The sequence below is a fragment of the Astatotilapia calliptera genome, chromosome 18, assembly GCF_900246225.1.
Source record: "Astatotilapia calliptera chromosome 18, fAstCal1.2, whole genome shotgun sequence".
NCBI classification, from domain to species: Eukaryota; Metazoa; Chordata; class Actinopteri; order Cichliformes; family Cichlidae; genus Astatotilapia; species Astatotilapia calliptera.
Window position 1 is genome coordinate 16,215,549 of NC_039319.1, and position 22,836 is coordinate 16,238,384.

Here is a 22,836-nt window from a genome sequence, read left to right on the forward strand (position 1 = left end):
GAGGTATGTGGGAGAGAGCTGGCCAGTAGTACTGCCGTGGATCGTGGGCTGTGAGAGCATCACTGTCATTAGTGTTGACAGAGTGAATAAAGTTTCGAGATTTGAGGTTCAAAATCTACAGGAACGAGCTACACTGATTGGCGGTGCACTGATAGAGTGTATGCTGCTGCAAATGTATACCAGAATATTAGAATTTGTGCAAAATTATCAATGACTGGGACATTTGTAGGTAAAAAAATAATCAGGTTAAATAAGCTGCACCATCCCAGCCTCCTGCATGTTAATTAGTCTTTATAACTACAGTAATCAATCGATTTAATTGATCTAAAGAAAATGATTTAGTACATAAAAATCAGTGCCAGCTGTTTTTTTCAATATTACAATCTTTATCTCACGGAGGGACAAATCACGACTGCTGACATGTTTTGCTTGCATTATATCCTGTAGATTATAAATACATCATTCTGCCTTGCAGACAGCCATTTGTTTCCATTTACTTGCATGCAACATTAAGATCTTCTAGCAGACTCCTGACACTCTCTTTAGTCCCGTTATCCATCACATTAATTATTGTCAAATGCCTTTAATGTAGCTTTGACAAAACAAGCTGTGAACTGCCTGGTTATAATTGATTGCAGTGTAAAGAGTTAGCTTCAAATATGTTTTTACTGCCTGCTTACTTCGTATTCAGTGAAGGAAATCAATCACTGCATCATCATTTAAGTCATTTCATTAAATTATTCATGTCCTTTGTGTTTGTAGACACAAAGGACATGAAGCATGTTTGCGTTGACTGCTGTTGGCTGTGTAAACTCATTTGGGCTTTAGACAGTAGAAATTGCGGCAGAGGAAGTGCAATAGGCTATTCGAATAACTGTTACTTTGAGTGCTACACTGATTTGGTTGTTGCTCAGTTTTACGTATCATTATGTGTGTGAATGTGTGTGTGAATGGGTGAATGACTGAATGTAGTGTGAAGCGCTTTGGGGTCCTTAGGGACTAGAAAAGCGCTATACAAATGCAGGCCATTTACCATTTATTTACCATTATTATTATTATTATTATTATTATTATTATTATTATTATTATATGGTTGATTTGATTTATTTTGATTTATTATTAATTAATATTTTATTGAATTTTTATTGGAAAAACACCACCAGTCCAGTGTAAATACAAACCACATGAGGCAGAAATAGCATCAGCACGACAGTAGAGCAGTGGGGAGATGTGAACCAAACTAAAGAAGAGAGAAAAGGAGGAAAAAAAGGGTGGCGGTGGTGGTTTATCTATGTGGGACTTAAGGATAGGATCCCAGTGTCCATCTAACTCTAAGTTTTAATTTGATCATTTTATTTTTGAAAAGGTATGGATCCCACTTCAGGTGAAATCTCTCCATTTTATTCAGTAGCCTGTATGAGGGGTGATGGATTACCCAGAATGATCATCTTGGCGAATAATCTTGGCGAAAAGGGAATAACCGACCTCAGTCCAAAAATTTGGGGTTTTAGGACAACTCCAAATCATATGTGCCCACCCTAGTCTGACATCCCTGTATAATCTATGTGCTCAGCGGTAAATTCGGTGTAGTAATTTGAATTGGGTTAGTCTTGTTCTAAGTTCCCTGGACATGGATTTGATTTGATACAACACATGCAGAAGAGCTGCTTCTTGGACAGAGTGATGTTCTGGCTATAAGCAGTGAGCGTGATTCATGTAACTGGGCTAAAACTTGCATAATAACTAATACTTAACAGGTAACAGTTAACAGTTAGCAACAGAGTGGGCCCATTAAGTATTTCCCACTTTAGCTATTTTCATCCACTTTCAATGGCAACAATGCGGACTTGTCAATGTGAGTCAGTGTGGGTCCCAGAGGTCCTCATCTCAGCGCTCCCTTGTGAGTCAGTGACCCCATTTCACTCATGGCAGGAAAATTAATAATGAGGAGCTCCGACCTCATGGGAACTCTGAGAGACTGAAAGTCACAAGTGTTGGGGTGCATACAGTCACACGCAGCGTATGCCACTGCTCATGTCCATATTGTGCAACCCTTGGGCCCATGCATGTATACAGGTGCAGACAGATGTTTCACTCGCAAGAAAACTGGCAATGATCCGCTCAGGTCAAGTTGTGTTAGTTTAAGTTATGTTAATATTCTGCATTTAAACCACTAAGTTTAAAATCACTGATTTGAAGGAAAAAATGGTTTAATATTAATATTTTAGAGCCAACTACACACTGTTTTTACAGTTGGTACATCTGTGATTTTTCTTATTTATTTTTAACTTATCAGTTCTATGGATAACAAATCAAGCTGACTGATACTGGATTTTTGAAACAGTATCTATTACAAAGCATGTTTGCTGCAACATGTGCAGCAAAGTATCTCTCATAGGTTGTATTATTATACGGTCTTTACCTTACAATAAAAAAGCACACTGAGGCCAATGTTGCTGTGATTTGGCACTATATAAATTGAATTAAATAGGACAATATGACACCGACCATATTATGTGCCAACTTTTGTCTAGTCTGACTCTAAAAAAAATCTCATGACAAATTTCATAACTCTTTTTTTGTCTAACTAAGACTTCAAAAAGAAAGTATTTAATGTCACAAGAGACAAAGAAAAACAGCAAATCATCATTGCTTGTACGTGTAAATAATTTCTATTTTGCTGTTGATCTGCTAACTTCTTTTAAATAAGTTCAGTTTGAAAACACCTTCAAACACGGGATTTAAGCCTTCAGTACCTTCCATTATCATTTATTTGTACATTTATCCTCTAAGTATAAAGGTGAAATTCATAATGGATGAGAGTGACTTAAATGTAACATTATTTTCATATTAGATACATATCACCTCTTATCAGAGCTGACGTTAATGATCATTTAGAAAATGATTGCTCTCTGAAGTTCAACGTGATAACCTCACAGGGGTCCGCATCGGTCCAAAACTGCTTTGCAGTCAAATAAAACAGAAAATTCAAACTTTAGAAAAGCAGGAAGCATGAGTGACCTACTTTCTTGAAGAATGTCCTAAATGATTAAGCGATTATCAAACTTGATGTTGAGTCATTTTCTGTTGATTGCAGATGAATGTTGGATTGCTTCTGGCTTCATTTGGAAAAGCTCGCTCATTAAAACCTCACAATGAATTGAATTAGCCTAAAACTGAGCAGTCTGAGGAGCAACCTTTCTTTAGGTGCTAGCAGATGATGTTTGAACACGCGTGTTTGTCATACAAAGACAATGTGTAACGCGTGCTGTGTCGTCCGCTGCGGCGTCGGCTGTTGTTGGCAGTGAAAGGAGCCGCGGGAACTTCTGCCTGTAGTTTGTGCAGTAGACCACTCAGGCCAAGGTGACTTCACAGTGCTCTCATTCCCTCCCTAACCTGATCGCTTTCTCTTCATGAAAAGCACTTTTAAAAGCAGGTTGCCATGGTTACCGCAATCTCTCTAACAGATTGCTTCCAATACCAGAGAATATGAACCATGCCATTATTCATCTGTCATTTAATCATCCTCATACATCCGTCTAGATTTTTTTATTTTATTTATTTTACCTTCCACTGAACCACTGAACCTTTAAAACATTCGCTACGATGTTTCCAATAATTGCTGCGTGTGTGAAAAACTGTGATTGCCGTCAGTGTATTCAAGCTGTAAACTCCAGGAGAACTTAACTTGTCTTGTGTCATCAGCTTTATCTGTTTTTATGTGGCGTCTTTGTCCTTGCACTGTGCAGAAAAAAACTTTCCTTAACTTAGCGGCCTTTACACCATTTGAGTACATGATCCTGGCCACCATCACCGCTAACTGTGTTGTCCTGGCCTTGGAGCAGCACCTCCCCGGAGAGGATAAGACCCCCATGGCAAAGAGACTGGTGAGGACAAAATCTGCTGTCACGACACACACACACACACACACACACACACACACACACACAAATGTACAAAATGTATATAAAAGATGTACACAGCCATCATGCTCTCACCCACTAGCTTGTAAAATCCCATTTTATGCCTTAAGCTGAACATTTCTGGCTGTTGCCGTTTGGGTGTTTTGACACCATACATCATAAAAACACGGGCAGCTCTGAAAAAAACAAAATTACAAGTTAGCCATGTTCTAAAGCTCTAAATTATGTTGGCCTTGTTTAGGACTGCCACATGGATTGTGTAGCCAGCTAGCTGTGATTATACTGTGTAGACTGGTGCTAAGGTCGCTGCAGTGATCTCCTGAATAACAAGGGTCACTATATTGCCAAAACCTCCACATGGGCTCTGGTATAGGAGTAGAAGAAGTTGAAATCTGAAACAAAAAAACTGCAATTTTTCTTCCATAAAGTCTCATCTTTTCAAGATTTTCCAACATGTTTCTGTATAATCTGGAAGTCCCAGAGCCCATGTAGTGATATGTTATTGAAATGGAAGTAACAGCTAGCATGACTGTGTCATCAACATGGACATGGTGGCTGTACTACCTTTGCCAGGTAAGAAAAGTTAATAACTGGAGCACCAGTTTAGCTTACAAGTTAACCAGGTGACCACATTTTGCAAGGATGAATACAGCGATGGAGTTCACTACATCTAATAATATAGGTTAAAAAAAAGTGATGTAGTAAATTAAATGAGATGTAAGGCCAATCACTTGTAGATTTCTTTTTAGCAACCAGAGTTACTGCCCCCTGCTGGTCAGTAGCAATAAATACCAGTATAAGGAACTTCCACACTGACTTTACTTTTCAGGTGTCCATCTTTTATATACAGTCTGTGACAAGAAACAAAGCTGAGTGATTGTCACCATGAGAATATGTTTAGGTTTCAATAATGATGTAAAGATTTATAATATCAATGAAAAGAACATCCCTTTGAGTTAAGAGCACACAATTAGCTGCAAGCAGATTAACCATTTGCCAGTTGAGATTATTAGATTTTAATAAGGAGGCAGTGAGGAGTTACAGGGTGGCTAAAGTGACATAACTGAGTGAATTAGAATATGTTAGACATTTACATCAAATTCTTTAGACATAATTGGATCTCTGAGAAGTGGGTGATGTTTTACTGTGCAGTGTGAGCCGTAGAGCTTTTCCACTTCATCCACACCTTCCTCACTGAGATTATTACTTTAGGAGCAGGAGGCGGAGGAAGAAAACAGTTTTTGGAAATGGTAATTAAGGTTTCACCAAACACACTTCCCCCACTTCACTCCCCTCTCCCACGTTCTTCTTAAGTCAAGGAAGTTTAATTTCAATTGTTTCCATTCACTCTAAGGCACGAGGTACAAAAAAAGCATTGTTAAATATCTTATTGTTCATTCTTCTGTCTGTCTAAGCAAGTGCAGTCTGTATATTTGTCTATTTGAAAGTGTAAAATGACTTTTCTGAAGACCCTGCTGACCTATATATGCATGTCATTCCCGCAGGAGAAGACTGAGCCATACTTTATTGGGATATTCTGCTTCGAGGCAGGGATCAAGCTGGTGGCACTTGGTTTTGTTTTCCATAAAGGCTCCTATCTAAGGAATGGCTGGAACGTCATGGACTTCATAGTCGTGCTCAGTGGGTGAGTAACATCAGTTGGTCTCCTTGACGACCTGAATTTTCAACAAAGTGAGAAGTCTTTGTCTCAAACATTGTCAAGTTATTACTTGCCAAACATACTGGAGAAATCTGTTTTTGGAGGAGGAAGAAATATCACTTCTGAACATCGCCATAAACTCTCTGACTGGGAGCCAATCAGATCTGAGCAAAGCAGGGAATTTGAGAAGCAGCCGAAGTTTCTGCCTGTGTTCCCATCTTCTTTTGAAAATGGTTAAAACAGAATTTAACAATCCCGTAGGTTTATGTAGTTAATGTAACCAGATTTCAGTATTTTAGTTTTTCTTTCTGTCATCTTGGCTTAAAATACTACATCACGCACAAGACTCTTCTGCTGCAGCTGTTGAGAAGAGACCAATCATGGGGTAGCAAATGAATTATTTTTGATGGTACAGCTGCGATTGGAGCGTGAAATTGAAAACATTTAACCCATAATATGACATTAAACTCACATTCAGTATATGAACTGTAACAATAAGACCACCTTAATATGGCTCGTCCCTAAAAAAAACTACTTCCATCTGTGAGGCATAGACACTGGACTCTTATGGGTGTCCGCTGGTGTCTGGCACTAGCACACTGGCAACACATAATTTGGGTGCATCCCAAACAGGCGCGATCAGATTGAAATTCTAAGATTTTGAAGGTTGGTTCAAAGTCATCCTCCTCGTCATGTTCATAGAGTCAGAACAGGTTTCTTGAGTAGGTTTTCCATGCTGGGGAACACTGTCCTGCTTGGAGGTGCTGAGAGCTGTAAGAGCTGTCTTGGTGCAGTTTTGGTAATATGTGCAAGGTTGTGATGACGTCCCCAAAAAACCTTCACTTCATAGCTGAATGATCGGTGTTATTCACCTGTTAGTGCTTTGAATCTTGCAGCTGATTGGCGTAAAGACTGCAGATGGAGTTGTTTCAGCACTGTCGTGTTTAGTTTGCACCTGTCCTGATTTAATTCCACTTGGGGTTAACGATAAGGTAGTTTTTTTATATACAAGGCTTCTATCTTTTACTTTCTACGAAAAAAACAGAGATTTTTGGCTATTTCTTTGCTATTTCTTTTAAGATTAACTGGAAAGTTTTATGCGATCGAAGTTGAAGAAGTGAAAGTCAGTGTGAGTTAAGATCTGCCTGTTAAAAGGGAGTTTTTCCTTCCCACTGTCGCCAAGTGCTTGCTCGTAGGAGGTCGTCTGATTGTTGAGTTTTTCTCTGTATTATTGTTGGGTCTGACAATAGAAAGCACCTTGAGGTGACTGTTGTTGTGATTTGGTGCTATTAAGAGTAAGTCGCATAACATTATAAAATAGATAAAGTAACATGGCTTTAACATCTGGAAACAGGGGTGCCTGATATGACTACTTTAGACTTCTTGATTTGATCAGTCTATTGAAAATAAAACCACAAAGTTTACAGCACACCGGCTCGATCGATTAAAACACAGCATAAGAACATTTTATGGAGATCTTTTTTGGGGTGGACTTCCCTTTAGTCTTTGGATTCATACTCCATTTTCAAGCTTCCTGCAGTCTTTTTTCTTCTCCTGTTTGTCTGTCTGGATACTTACCAATCATTTTTCAAGTCTGCCATGAAGGACTCATGTAAATAATAACATTAATGAAGTTGCCAGTAAGTGATTTCATTGATCTAGTTTGAGTGTTTCTCCAGCACCTAGTTACATATGGACATTTCAGGACCTCTCGATATCAGGATTATAATCTTACTATAATAAACCAACTCCTCCTACTTGATCAGGAGGTGAGCAACAAAAATTGGCACACAGGTACATCCAGTGGGAAAAATTATAGTTCACTGGGGGTAGCATGTTGTTAGTCCGTTAGCAGCCTGTGGGCAGCTTCGGACTTGCCTGTCTAACCACAGTGAGCGTCTTTTGTCAGGGGTCAAAGTCAAAAATATGTGGTACAATCTGTCTGTGTGCTACTTTTCCTTGTGTTATTGTTGATACATCAGGCAGCTGCGGAGAAGTTACAACAAACAAAGAGCTAAATGGATACCAGGTGTTCAAAGAAATGAAAAGTGCAGCCACTGTATGTTTTTCCCTTCCTGCTCTGGACCACTTGTCAGCAGATCAGCTTCTGACTGTCGCATAGCATCTTCCATGTCGAACAATTTGCAGTTATGATTTTGGAGAACTAGTAGTTGAACAATAAATACCTCCCCGAATGGACACTACCACTGTACTGTAAACTAATCATTAATTAATTGGTTCTTTTGCTTACCTTTAAAATCTAACTTTGGGAGCTGCTCTTTCCACATCGCCAGCTGTTACTTTAGCCATCGTTGATTGAAGTCGCTTAATGCAACTGAATCGTCTATGGTCGCCACTGCCTGTGTGGACACCTGTTAAGAATAAAAACCACAACATAAATGCCATTTCAATCTACAATTGCATATTGACAAATGTGTTATTTACACCAGCTAAAGCCCTTTTCCTTACTAGGCTAAGCTAGGAGTTATCTAAACAGAGACTAAAATATTCTTTTGTTATCGTTCACATTGTCTAACAGTCCTAACTGTACATACTGTACATGCTAACTACCTGTTCCACTAGCTTTAGAAGGTATTATATTACCTTGCCATTAGCAATAGCGCTGAGCAGCAAAAGCTCTGACTTGTAGCGGGAATTAGGTTTAATGTGCAGGAGTCGATGCCTTAGTAAGTACTCTAATGCCATGTTTGCAATTAACATGTATTGTGTTTAGCTAACTGACAGTGATTTAAGATCAGAAGTTGTGGTTATGGGGCAGCACGGTGGCACGGTGGTTAGCACTGTTGCCGCACAGCAAGAAGGTCCTGAGTTCAATTCCACCATCAGGCCGGGGTCTTTCTGTGTGGAGTTTGCATGTTCTCCCCGTGTTTGCGTGGGTTCCCTCCGGGTACTCCGGCTTCCTCCCACCGTCCAAAGACATGCAGCTTGTGGGGATAGGTTAATTGAATAATCCAAATTGTCACTAGGTGTGAATGTGTGAATGAAAGTGAGTGCGAATGGTTGTCTGTCCCTGTGTGTTAGCCCTGCGACAGACTGGCGACCTGTCCAGGATGTACCCCGCCTCTCGCCCTATGACAACTGGGATAGGCTCCAGCGCCCCCCGCGACCCTGAAAAGGATAAGCGGAAGCGAATGGATGGATGGAAGTTGTGGTTATGTGCCTGATGATGGTTAGTTTAGCTAGTTCACTAGCTAAATGCTTACCAATGCTAATATAGTATTTATAGCATCTAGCCACCCCATCCCCTTCTTCCACCTATAACTTTACATTTTAAAATTTTGCTTGGCGCTACCAGGTTGGGAAATTTTCTAATTTTTTCTGTGTGTGTTTCTATGTGTACGTTTGACTAGGTTTTAATCACAAATCACAGCTTTTAGTGACAGAGTAAATTTTTAGTTACAGGCGCTGGCTGCTGAAGCAGAAGATTGATTTCAGACACCTATTGTCGAGTTATGTTGGCGCTTTCATGTAGTTGTTTCTGTTTATGTCAACATTTATTAATACCTTAAGCTGAAAGGCTTTAAATCCCACCGTGCTGCAAGCCTGGGTGACATACAGTAAGGAATGGTCGACCGCTGGGCTGGTCTTCGATTGTTGTTGATATATTTGTTTTTCCTAAGCACGTACATCTTTATACTCCATAGATCCGCAGGAAAACATAACACAAAGAAAAGTGTGTGTTTCCACTGCACAGTCAGGCTCTGCAGTCAGGAATAGGTGGGTGGATAAGTGGATTGGCAGTTGTGTCTAAAACCTGCTTTGGTTCGCCCCCAGGACCTCTGTGAATTAAATGTGAATGTAGCGCCGGAGATGTTATGCAAAAGCAGAGAAGAAGTGGATGGATGGAGAAGAAAGGAGACAGAAAACAAGCGGTAGAAAAAGGAAGATAAAAAGAAGACAGACTGTAGAAAAACACCAAGAGTCTTAATTTGTTCCCTATAAAACTGGCTTTAGTGAATTAATCATGCGGGAGTTGCCCATTGTTATTGCTGGTATGCTGTTTATGGTTAAGTGTACATTATTTTACATTCAGGGAAGATTGCTGTTGGCATGTTGACATCTCATTTCAATCTGACACCCACATATTTTTTTTCCTCTGTGTTTCTTATTTCTCTCTCTCTGCCTCTTACATAAAAGGGACATCAGCATCACGTTTACAGACCAGTTAAGGCCGGCATAAATGCTCAACAGCTGTGTTGCTGACTGAGTTTCACAGAATTTGCAAGGTCAAAGCGTTCAATCGGTTTAAATAATTCATCCTGAGCGGTACTGATTGCTTTCAAATTCTCTCGTTAGGCATCTGTAAGAGTTTGCAACAAATTATACAGGGAGTGCAGAATTATTGGGCAAATGAGTATTTTGTCCACATCATCCTCTTCATGCATGTTGTCTTACTCCAAGCTGTATAGGCTCGAAAGCCTACTACCAATTAAGCATATTAGGTGATGTGCATCTCTGTAATGAGAAGGGGTGTGGTCTAATGACATCAACACCCTATATCAGGTGTGCATAATTATTAGGCAACGTCCTTTCCTTTGGCAAAATGGGTCAAAAGAAGGACTTGACAGGCTCAGAAAAGTCAAAAATAGTGAGATATCTTGCAGAGGAATGCAGCAGTCTAAAAATTGCAAAGCTTCTGAAGCGTGATCATCGAACAATCAAGCGTTTCATTCAAAATAGTCAACAGGGTCGCAAGAAGCGTGTGGAAAAACCAAGGTGCAAAATAACTGCCCATGAACTGAGAAAAGTCAAGCGTGCAGCTGCCAAGATGCCACTTGCCACCAGTTTGGCCATATTTCAGAGCTGCAACATCACTGGAGTGCACAAAAGCACAAGGTGTGCAATACTCAGAGACATGGCCAAGGTAAGAAAGGCTGAAAGACGACCACCACTGAACAAGACACACAAGCTGAAACGTCAAGACTGGGCCAAGAAATATCTCAAGACTGGTTTTTCTAAGGTTTTATGGACTGATGAAATGAGAGCGAGTCTTGATGGGCCAGATGGATGGGCCCGTGGCTGGATTGGTAAAGGGCAGAGAGGGCCTTATTCAAGCAGTGGTACAGGAAGAAGTCTGCATCCTTCAAGAAAAACATGATTTTCATGCAGGACAATGCTCCATCACACGCGTCCAAGTACTCCACAGCGTGGCTGGCAAGAAAGGGTATAAAAGAAGAAAAACTAATGACATGGCCACCTTGTTCACCTGATCTGAACCCCATCGAGAACCTGTGGTCCATCATCAAATGTGAGATTTACAAGGAGGGAAAACAGTACACCTCTCTGAACAGTGTCTGGGAGGCTGTGGTTGCTGCTGCACGCAATGTTGATGGTGAACAGATCAAAACACTGACAGAATCCATGGATGGCAGGCTTTTGAGTGTCCTTGCAAAGAAAGGTGGCTATATTGGTCGCTGATTTGTTTTTGTTTTGTTTTTGAATGTCAGAAATGTATATTTGTGAATGTGGAGATGTTATATTGGTTTCACTGGTAAAAATAAATAATTGAAATGGGTATATATTTGTTTTTTGTTAAGTTGCCTAATAATTATGCACAGTAATAGTCACCTGCACACACAGATATCCCCCTAAAATAGCTAAAACTAAAAACAAACTAAAAACTACTTCCAAAAACATTCAGCTTTGATATTAATGAGTTTTTTGGGTTCATTGAGAACATGGTTGTTGTTCAAGAATAACATTATTCCTCAAAAATACAACTTGCCTAATAATTCTGCACTCCCTGTATGCTTTAACTTTTTCATTAAGAGACTGTCTGGCTAAAAGAAACAAAGCGCTATCTGACTCAGGAGCTAAAAACATATTTTTCTGTTAGTGGAGTATGGCAGAACCAGGGATTATCTGTTATAGGACATCACAGGCATGCAGGATAGTCTAGAACTTAAACCTTAAAGCACTAACTTATAGCACTGAGCTAAACATGCTTGGACGAAGTCTAAAAAGGATGTAATTATGTAGCTGCCAAGCAGGTTTCACAAATTCAGAACCTTCAAACAGCTACAGAAACCATACCAGCAGCACAATTCACGTCTCTGTTGTCTCTTCACACGTCTCTTCAGTATTTACCAGTTATCGTTGCAGCAGAAAAGGGTGACCACAGCTGCATTTTATTTTATTTTGTAGGTTATCACTTGAAGCTCCAGTGGAGTTTGTGTACTGTTCAGAGAGGTTATCACTACCAAACCCAACTATAGTCAGCCTGTTCTGTACCTAATATCACAGAATTATTGTTTAAATCTGAAAAGATGTGTCTTAAACACAGAGAGCTCTGAAAAACAATTGGTGATTCATCTTTAACCTGTTGTACTTTTCCTTATTTTCTGTCAAAGATATACTGTTAAAGCCGTGGATGTTCATATAAACATGGCCAAAGTTTCAAGTATTGTAGTTAAGAAATCCCTATGACTTCAGAGTGCTTTAAATATCTTGTTCAGTAAGTTTTTTTTTTCTAATCTTGGCTCTGTATGATGTCACTGAGAGGAGATATTTCTAATATGGTCATCTCATGTACACAGTTTTGACTGTGAACCCCAACCTGCTGTTCAAACCTTCTGTTTGTGTGGGGCAACCACTCAGAAGAAAGTTGGTTTAAACAGACAGTTTTCTGACAGTGGATGAACACAGGGACTACCCATCACCCAGTCAATCGCACAAAGCAACTTTAATAGAATCCAAGAATAAAAATATGGAGCTGATAGAGTCCCCTTTTACTGTAAAGTATGAAATATGTAAAAAGTATTTCCAGAACCTACTTTTATTTTATACAGTGATAATTATATAACTATAACACACCAGAGTGTGTGATTGTGTGTGTGAATGGGTGGATGACTGGTTGTGTAAAGCGCTTTGGGGTCCTTAGGGACTAGAAAAGCGCTATACAAATACAGGCCATTTACCATAATTAATCAATCTGGATGAAACCTACTATAGAAACTGCCTGGGGTACCAGGATTATCAGTATCTATAATGCTCATTGGAATTATTTCTATGACACTGAAATCATTACAAATTATATATATTATGTGTAATAGATGATTTCAAAACAAAAAGTGACATTACATGTATGTAGGGAAGGTTTTTGCCAGTTTTTGTAATTCACTGAGCTTCACTGTACTGTTGTTTCATACCAGGTCTGAGCACTGCATGAATGTGACCATACAAAGGATATTGTCGGGGTTAAAGGATTTATTTCATAGTGTTCTAAAGTGTAGTTTGCAGGGATTAGTGTTTCGCCTGTTGCTTTGTATCTGTCAGATGGACAGTAGCAAACAGTCCTGGCTGTGATTGTGTAGGTAAACTTCTTGTGTCTTTCCCTTCTCATTATGTGTTAACCAGAAATATCCTCTGTATCTACTGGTTAAATGGTGTCAGTTCAAAGTTGAGGACGAGCAATTTTATTGCTAGTCATCGCTACAAGTCCCTGGTGTTGCATGGTGTCTGGTTTCCCCCTTAGAGAGAACTAACGTATACGTGGGAAAAACTTGTCTCTCCAGAATGAGCTGCATAACCTGTTGAATGTTTGAAAAATAAAATAAAATCAGAGGGAGTGGAATGACAAGAAGCGATGTTGCCAGACTTTTGACTGACGTTAGGCACGGTTGGCACAACACACCAGAATCTCCGGCTGAACTGCGGGCTCTCAGCAGCATTGTGGGTAAAGTGAGTCAGACTAAATTATAGAAGCACAATGCTGAGTCAGTGGAGTTCTCATTTACTTAAGTACTGTACAATTTTGAAGATAGTTGTATTTCACTTTCATTTTATGCTATTTATTAGCACTCATTCTTCTACTCCACTAGACTGCAATTCACAGAACTTTGTTGTTTTGGGGGGTTTTTTCTGCTTGTTGTTCTCCCATTAATGGGCTTATAACCGTGAAGCCGTATTGTGTGATGCCACCGACTGCTGGGTTGGAAAATGCCAGCTCAACCTCGACCAGCACGTGCAATAAAATAATCAGAAACCAATCACAGGGGTTCTTGTGCAGAACGAGACGTTTCCTTGTGATGCGTTTAGCAAATTTAGCTGAGTTTTAAAGAGGATCTGCATTCCTCCCCCGACACTGTTAAAGAGCAACAACAACAGACTGAGGAGTGATGTCTGGTTAAGAGTTTCTGTATGATCTCACCTGTGCAATCACTGATTGGACATGTCGAGTTACTTTTAAGAATGTGGCATTTTGGGTAGTTTTTGAGAACTTCCTGATTGATGTTAAGCTTTCAAATCATGTCACTTACAGTGTGTTCAAAGTTGTCAGTGTACTTTGTGCAGCTAACAGATCTTCTGTGTTACCAAATCCAGTTGTGGCTGGAATTGGTAACGGACGACCTGGTTTCCTGCCACCTATCTGACACATTTTCTGATGGTACATATGCCGCCCCCCTCACTCGCACACACTCCGACGCTCTGGCTCTGGTGCCACAGCACAAGTAAGTCAGACTTAAAAGAAAACACACATGTGTCATAGAGGCCCACTGGGAATATAATCGAGGCCACTGGGCCAGCGCTGGCGGCATTCATTTCATTTCATATTAATGCATTGCTAGAAGCAAATCTGCTGGGACACTGAGCTCAATTAAAATCCCTAATCTGAGCAAAGAGTGTGTAGCAAAAAAAGGACAACAGCTAGAATAACTTACCCACAATCCAATTTAAATCACTGGGATTCCTAAAATGGTCAATTATATCCTGCAGCAAACAGATTGGCACAGGTGGACGCGATGCTTTGATTAGCAGTGAAATGACTCTCAGATGAGTTAGGCGTGTGTGTGTGTGCATGTGTGTGCTTATTACTCTATTTCTGAGGTCACAGGTACAAATTGTTGCCAGTGAACCTGTTGCCCTCCTGTTGGTAGATTAGTTCTGACAACTCCCTCGTCAGTCATAATGATATTGATCCCAGCTGTGCCTGCACTCATACCTCTGCGAGTGTGACACTTTGCTAAAATTGTTGCTCTTTAGACAGGATGAATAATACAGCTGGGTGGGAGTTGGGAGTGATTCATTATGCCATCTGGCACAGAGACAGACACACGGGAGTGAGACAAGTCATACATACATTTAGCGTCTCTCCCCCATCAACCATTTTCTGCACACTATCGCTGCTCAACTCTCATCAAGCACAGTGAGCGCAGTGATTCGTGGAGCTAAAAGATTTAGATTTTATAAGAAGCTCAAAAACCCATTTGCTATTATTTGATTTATTTATTATTTGATTTACAGGAAAGGGCCACAAAGGTGAAATAATAATCTGGAGGTAAGGGTTAAAATGGGTTAGGCTGGTGTGAGCTGTTTCTAGAAATTTACACCAAAGGATGCTCATTGCAAAGTGACATTACGAGAAGTACTGGAATAAAATTCACACATCTAACATCAAATTAATGAGGTTTTGAAGAACATTTCATAATGATACAGCAGTACTGTCCTGGTAAAATAGAGATGTGTGACCATAATGTACTTCATCATATTTATGAAAACCAAACATAGCACATCATCACAAACACCTCATAGCAACTGCGAGGCACGGTGGGGAGTGATGATGATTTGGGGTTGTTTTGCAGTCACAGGGTCTGGGCATCTTCACTGAGTCGACCATGAACTCTTCTGTATACAAAGTATTCTAAAGTCAGATGTGTCTGACGGCTAAAGCTTGACCAAATAAGATCACACAACAGGACAATGATCCCAAACACAGCAGCAAATCTACAACAGAACAGCTGAAGGAGCCAGCCCAGACCTCAATCTGAGTGAAACGCAGTGGTGCAACTTTAACAGAGCTGCACATGAACAAATAGCTACAAACCTCAATGAGCTGAAGCAAAATGCCTCCACAGCCATGTGGGAGACCTATAAAGTCACACTTCAAGCAGAATGTGGTTCTACAAACTACTGAATCATGGGGGGGTACTTTTCACACACTATGTTGTTCACATGTTGTTCTTCACCTCAGGTTCTATTTACATTATTCAGGGATAGTTTTATTACATCATATTATCTAAAATCTTAGAGCTGACAGAGAGTATACTGTTTTTACTATCTTAATGTTTAAAAAAGGCAATCGGTGCATTTTTGCAAAAGTTTCAAATCGTGGCTCATTCACTGAAGGGGCCTCCTGGTGCTACAATGACTAGATGGGGCATTTGTTGTTCTCTAGAGTTGTGTTTGAGAGGTTTTTTCGAGCAGCTTCGGTTTATTCACTCACTGTTATAAGGGTGATATCCACTCTCTAAAGCACAGATTTGATTAGGCAGAAACATGATTGTTAACATTTGGTGACGTTTTGTCAAATCTCACTCTGGGCTGGTGACGAGGAAAAGGAGACTTATCGTCTGTTATCCTTCTGACCAAATCTGATGGTAGCTTTTCAAGTACAGTATCGAACAGTAGCTGAGGGATTAGGGGGTAAACTTACAAGTAGTAGACGTACCAATGACAGTCTAGTCCTGGAGATCTGGTGCCGATTTGCTTGCTTGGTAATGTCGGTTGTGTGTGTGTCTGTGTTAAAGGTTTGGTGAAATCTACCTTCGAAACTTTGGGGTAAATTTCAAATCGGGCGCTTGCTGTCATTGGCTCCAAGAAATAATTCAGGAATTATGAGCGTCCAAGATCCCTGACAGCATCACGCGGTGTAAAAGAGCTGCTGCAGTGGTCTCAGCCTCTAATTTCACTGATAATTGAATCAAATAAACAATAGCTTACGGTCCCAGGTGGGTTTTCATTGGGAAAACATATACTCAACCATTTATTCTATGACTAATTATGAGTACACTTTATGTAATCATCCCATTTCAGCAGAAGAGTATTAACGCTGCCATTAGACACATAGTTTATGTTTCCCCAGATTTAATTCAAAGCCATTAATTTGCTGATGCATTATGTTAATGTTGATTCAGCTGCACATTGCCATCTGCGGAGCTGTGCCGAACTGGTAAGCAACGTGATGCTGCTGATTACTGTAGTTTTTGGTGGTGTTCTTCGTGTAGGTGGAGGTGTGTGGGAGAGGCTGCATTCTGTGCATGTAATGAATTCAGCCTCTCCAGAGCCAGTGTGGTACAATACTGTGCAACGGTGCTTCACTTAAAGAGCCTCTGAGGAAGAGATTAGCCTCTCGGTGTGAACACAAGCCCGCTTTTTATACTGTCACAGAGTCAGGTCTTTAGAGTGCATGTGTGCAGCTATTCCACCTCTTTTATTATCTTATTACATCACTGATAGCTTTGCTACATTGATGATATTTTTCCATTTCATTAATTCAGATGGGAATTTTCTGCTGTATAAACAGGGCAAATTATTGATGTTTGAAACAATTCAACCAAGGACTAGGGCTGCACGATTTTGCATAAAATGAGAATCACGATTTTTTGGCTTAGAATTGAGATCACGATTCTCTCACGATTTTCTTTTCCAGTATAAATATTTATTGCACTTATTAACTGCACATCAACTTCGTAACAGTTGAGACTGAACATAAAAACAATAAATAAACATAAAAACAACAAATGTCTCACGTTTTGTTGTTGCTGCAACATGTTGTACTGCTTGAAATTCCGTCTCCACCGTTGCTCGACACTGCGTGTATAGAGCAGGTAGTGCAACAATAGAAAAATAGTTGCGGGACGGCACTGTGTAGCGTTTGTCTAGGGTGTTGATCATTTTCCTAAATCCCTCGTTTTGCACAGTGTTGATGGGAGCCATATCTTTGGTCAGGTGATAAGTGATAGCCTCCGTAATTTCTTTGTGCCTGCGGGAGTTCGACGTGTATAGGGAAGCGCTGTATAAGGTTCCTGTTATTGATGTTTGGGTGGTTGACCGGGACGGATTTTCTCCTGTCACTTTCTCGTCATCCCTGACGTGCTCTCCGTTGTTTTTTCCCTGCTAATTTTAGCATCACATGGCACAGCTTCTGTATCACGTGGTATAAGGCTCCGCCCTTGTCATTTGTTGAGCAGGAAGAGTGAGCGCTTGTTTTCATGCAGAGTACGTCCCGGATCAAAATGCGGTACAATCGTCGTCTTTTTTTTTTTTCTTTTTTTTTAAATCGTTGTCATTTGGAAATGAGATCGCACATAAGTATGAATCGAGATCGCGATTTTCTAACGATTAATCGTGCAGCCCTACCAAGGACACTCAAAAAAAAAATGGAAACTTTAAGAAATTATCATTATTTATTAAAAAGAAGAATACTAAAAGGTGATTTAAAGCCTGTTTTTTTTATTGTAAAAGTTAGAGTTGGGGTTGATCTTTGCTATGTCTCCTTTATCTTTGTCAGGAACCGGACACGACCGGCTCCTGACAGAGTTGCAAAGATGTAGTTTTTTTGGGGTTTTTTTAAAAAGAATTTTGAGTTGATCCAAAGATAAAAAACCAATTGTATGCACCCTCAAGACATTTCATTAGGTACATCCTTCTAGTACTGGGATGGACCTCCTTCAGTACAACTTCGTGCCACAGATTCATCAAGGCGGTGAAAACATTCCTTGGATATTCCTCAGTATTCACAGCTGCTGCAGATTTGTTGGCCGCACCTCTATAATATGAATCTCCTGTTCCACCACAACCCAAATGTTATCTGTTGGATTGAGATCTGGCTACTGTGGGGGTTATTTGAGTACAGTGAACTAACTGGCATGTTGAAGAAGCCAGTCTAAGATTATCTGAGCTTTGTGACATGACATGTGACCATTAGAGGATGGGTACCCTGTGGTCATAAAGGAATGGAAGTGGTCAGCAACAATACACAGGTCAGCTGTGGTGGTTGAACGATGCTCAGTTAGTTCTAAGGGGCCCAAAGTGTGCCAAGAAATTATCCTCCACACCATTACACCATCAGCAACCTTTGATTCAAAGCAGGATAGCCCTGACCCCACCATACGAATGGCACAGCAGAAATCAAGACTCTGCAGACCAGGCAGTGTATTTCTGATCTTCTGCTGCCCAATGTTGGTGAGCTGGTATAAACTGCAGCCTCAGTTTTCTGTTCTTAGGTGGCAAGAGTGGCACTCAGTGTGGTCTTCTGCTGCATTCAGAGATGGTCTTCTGCTTACCTTGGTTGTCATAAGTGATTATTTGGGTCATTGTTGTGTCGCTATCAGCTAAAAGCAGTCTGGCCATTCTCCTCTGATGTCTAGCAACAACAAGACATTTGCCTAGAGAACTGCTGCTCACTGGATTTTTCTTTGTCTCATCATTGTCTGTAAATCCCAGAGACGGCCATGTGGGAAAATCCCTGCAGATGATCAGTTTCTTAAACAGTCAGACCAGCTTGTCTGGTACCAACCATGCTGTTAAGTCTAATTGTTGAATGTTGCCATTGTGTTTCTTAAATTTGTATAGTCTTAGTTTAAGCAGTAGGATCAAAGCCATCTCTTTGATCCTGACCACCTCTCCAGCCACTCTGTGCTGGGGGAGGTTTTATTGTAGATACATCCTATCTGAAAGATCTGTTTCTTTTGATGTAAGCTTCCTGGGTTTACGACCCTTTGGTCAGCAGGAGGTCTCTCTCACACACACACACACACACACACACACACACACACACACACACACACACACACACACACACACACACACACACACACACTCTCACATAACACACACACACCCAGTGTATACATTTACATACAGTCCTTGTCTATGTAACCAAACGGGGTTGCAGGGGGAGGTGTTTTGTAAACTATTGTTTGAAGTTTGTCAATAAAAGGCAGCGAGAGGAGGCCACCATTTGGGGTTCTTTGTCGTGCTGGACACAGACGAGGCCTCCCTTGCGCAAGAAATCGATCGAACACCGTTGCCTTGTTTTTCTTTCATGGGAATAAGTCCTGGATACAGCGGGGTCTGAGTTTAGACCCAACACATGCCAAGTTCAGAGTCTCTAAAATCACCTTTTCTCCATTCTGATGCTCAGTTCGTGGTTTTCTTGACCACATCTACATACCTACATTCATTCATTTTCTGCTATGTGATTGGCTGATTAGTTACTTGTGTTAACAAACAGTTAGAAAGGTGTATTTAAAGCCATGACACTGAAAGCTGCATACTAAACAGTGGTGGGTTGCATGAGTTATGATTGTTTTGGGAAATTCTACTTCTAACAAATATTTTCTAAACCAAACATACGAAAATGACCCCCTATGAATGTGCAGGGATGATTCACGAGCTACCACAGCAGATTGAATATTTGCTTTAATTTCGAGAGAGCCTGAATCGCTGTGCTCGAAACGCAGCCTTGAAGGTTCTGCACCCCTGCCTGCCTTTGTTCACTCTGTTTGGTTTGAAGGCTATTTCCACAGACTCCCACTTCTGTTCTCCCGCTCCGTCTCAGTGTCTCTCGCTGTGTCATCTCTTTGTCTGACACACTCACTTGCTTAGTATGAACATGCTCGCTATAAAATCCAATTAACACTAATAACTACGCCCTGTAATAGCGATTGTTTAGTATCCTCGTTAGCGCCACACGTTAATGGAAAGGAAATAGATGCTTTTTGTATCTATTAGTTGTTGTTTTTGGTATTTAGTTTAATTGAATTTAAAATCCCACCTCTGCTGCCTCTGCGTTGTTTCTATAAGTCTCAATAATGCTTCAGACAATTTAGAAAGCATTACACGATGTCAGGCTTCTATACAATTTAGTGTATGCAGTAGTGTGACACACCTGTAATTATGTGCTATATAGCCTCTAATGATCACACAAGTGCCAAGCCACCAATGCTATTTCAGTCCATTTCTTCTGTTTGCCGTTTAGATGACACACAGGAATTCGAACTGCAATTTCTGTTTATTTTCTCCCAAGTTAAACGTATTCAGAGTGTTTTGTCCAGATTAGTTCAGTCATTTTAAATTGTCTTAGTGGATCTGTTAATGTCCTTGTGATGGCACGACCACAGTGATGGTGCCACAGTGCTGATGATAAGCAGGTATCATGTTTACCATCTTTGTTTGTGTACTGAGAACCTCAGCTATCATTGTATATATTGTATTATCTTATTTATTTTGTATTTTTTGACTTTATATTCTGGTATACTCTTTTTAATCTTCTGCTATCTGTACCTGAGCTGTGGTAACGCACAAATTTCCCTACCGTGGGATCAATAAAGTCTTATCTTGTAAAAATGCTAAAAATTTCGAAGGAAATGTAGTTTTTTATTGTTAGTTTTGTTAATATTTAGCTATAAATATATATTGTGAGCTTCTTTTTGTCAGTCAGTTGAAAACCTCATTATGCATTTAAAACATAATGTGCTATAAAATTGCATTATAAATTTTAGATGGGTAGTGGGAGCGGTTTGCCTCCAGGGCTTTCTAAATATCATAGTTTCAATTTTTACCTGCAGTTTGGTTAAATTTAAGCTCCGAGTGCTTGGTTTCTGTTAGCAAAACAGAGTTTTCCTCTTTAAACAGATAATATAGAGCCTGGCAGAAAACCTTGAGGCAAACTAGTTCTGTGGGCTTTTGTAGGCTGACTTACGTCAACACTTAATGTTTCAGTTGCATCAGCTTGGAGAATTATATTTCAGTGGCTTTCAAATTCATTAACGTTGTAGCAACTTGGTGACAAAACTGTCATATTGCTGCTGTTATAATAATATATAGTATATTCATATTTGTAGTTAATGTCCAGAGAGGCTGACCAAAACTCTCCTCTGTTTCTTGTTGTTTTTAAAGGGGGAACTTGGATGTTATGAGTGTGCGTGTCGATCTCAACAGCATTTTTACACCTTTAACAAAATAAGCTTGCTCCAGCCTCCAGATCATTTCCATAATTTGAAGGAATTCTGGTTCCAGCTATTATAGGGTAAGGTGGGATACACTGTGGATACATCACAGATCTAAGACTCTGACAGTCATGTCAACATGCATGACGCTGAGAGGACATGCAAAGTCCACACAGCCAGTGGATTTGAACCCAGGACCTGCTTGCTCTGAGAGCACAGTCTAAAGCGCTGCACCACCCAGAATTCTGATTCCTTAATTGCATAAAAGCACATCAGCTCATTCAATATCATTTTACATTTTGGCTTTTATGCACCTGTTACTTAACATCTGTTCAATAGTATTATATAATTTTGTAAATATATACTTTTGCTGTAAAAATAAACCCATTGTTTCAAATATGAGCACATTCAATTTAAAACAAATATAAAACTATGCAACCAGTTGGCGACTTCCTGCTCAAAGAAGAATCTTAGTTTTTATAACCCTTGGCCGTTAAAGGCTGATGGGGGTATTGTCGTCACCCCGCAGGGTGGGAGGGGAAAGTTTGTGGTCGCAAATAATATGAATAACTCAAGAATGACGGAGTTTAAAATTGATGCCACAGGTGCATCTACAAAAAATCCTCTTCCTGAGTGGTTTTGTTTATGTTTGGTGTTTGTTTTTTTTGCAGATTTGTGACTTTCATGTTTCAGATCGACAAACAATTTTAGTTTTAGACAATGATAGCCCAAGTAAATACAACATGCAGTTTCTAAATGATGATTTCATAATGGAAACAAAGCTATCCAAAGTAACTTCTCCCTAAACCTAATAACTGGTTGTGCCACCCTTGGCAGCCAGAACTATCCAGTGTTTGTGATAAGTGGTAATGAGTGTTTGACATTGCTGTGAAGAAATTTTGGCCCACTCTTTTTTGCAGAATTGTTTTACTTCATTGTTGATAATTGGAGGGTTTGAGCATGAACTTGTTTAAGCTCATGCCAAAGCATCTCAGTTGGATTTAGGTCTGGATGTTGACTCGGAGCTTCATGACTGATGGCCGGACATCCTCCTTCAGGATTTTCTGGTAAAGCGCAGAATTCATGGTCCAACAAAGCAGCCCCAGAAAATCACACAGCGACCTTCATGTTTGACTGCTGGTGTGATGCCGTGCTAGCTTCACACAGGATTTAACGAGACTTAAAGCTTCCATAAAGTTCAACTGTTGCTTCAGCAGTCCACAAAATATTTCCCCCAAAGTTGTTTTTGTTTTTTGGCAAGGCTTTGTGTTCTTCTTGGTCAGCAGTGGTTTTCTCCTTTGAAGTGACATTTTTGCCCAGTCTTTTTCTTATTGTTGAATCATGAACTGTGACCTTAACTGACAGTTACTTTGATGCTGTTGTTTGATTATGTTCAGGATTCTTTTGTGACCTCCTGAATGAGTTGTTGATTACTCTTGGAGTAATTTTGGTCACTGCTGGGAGGGCTAACCACTGTTCTAAGCTTTCTCCATTTGTGGTT

The 22,836-nt window shown here is 40.1% G+C and overlaps 1 protein-coding gene across 10 annotated transcripts in view; it reads left to right on the forward strand.

The window, feature by feature from the left end:
• The window catches only part of cacna1eb (calcium channel, voltage-dependent, R type, alpha 1E subunit b), a 73,890-nt gene that overhangs the window by 12,008 nt on the left and 39,046 nt on the right, over positions 1 to 22,836 (forward strand). For all 10 annotated transcript variants that reach the window (XM_026148588.1, XM_026148589.1, XM_026148595.1 and 7 more), the window contains 2 exons: positions 3,782 to 3,887; positions 5,429 to 5,568. In XM_026148588.1, the coding sequence (XP_026004373.1) occupies positions 3,782 to 3,887; positions 5,429 to 5,568 (246 nt within the window). The remainder of the gene's footprint in view (positions 1 to 3,781; positions 3,888 to 5,428; positions 5,569 to 22,836) is intronic.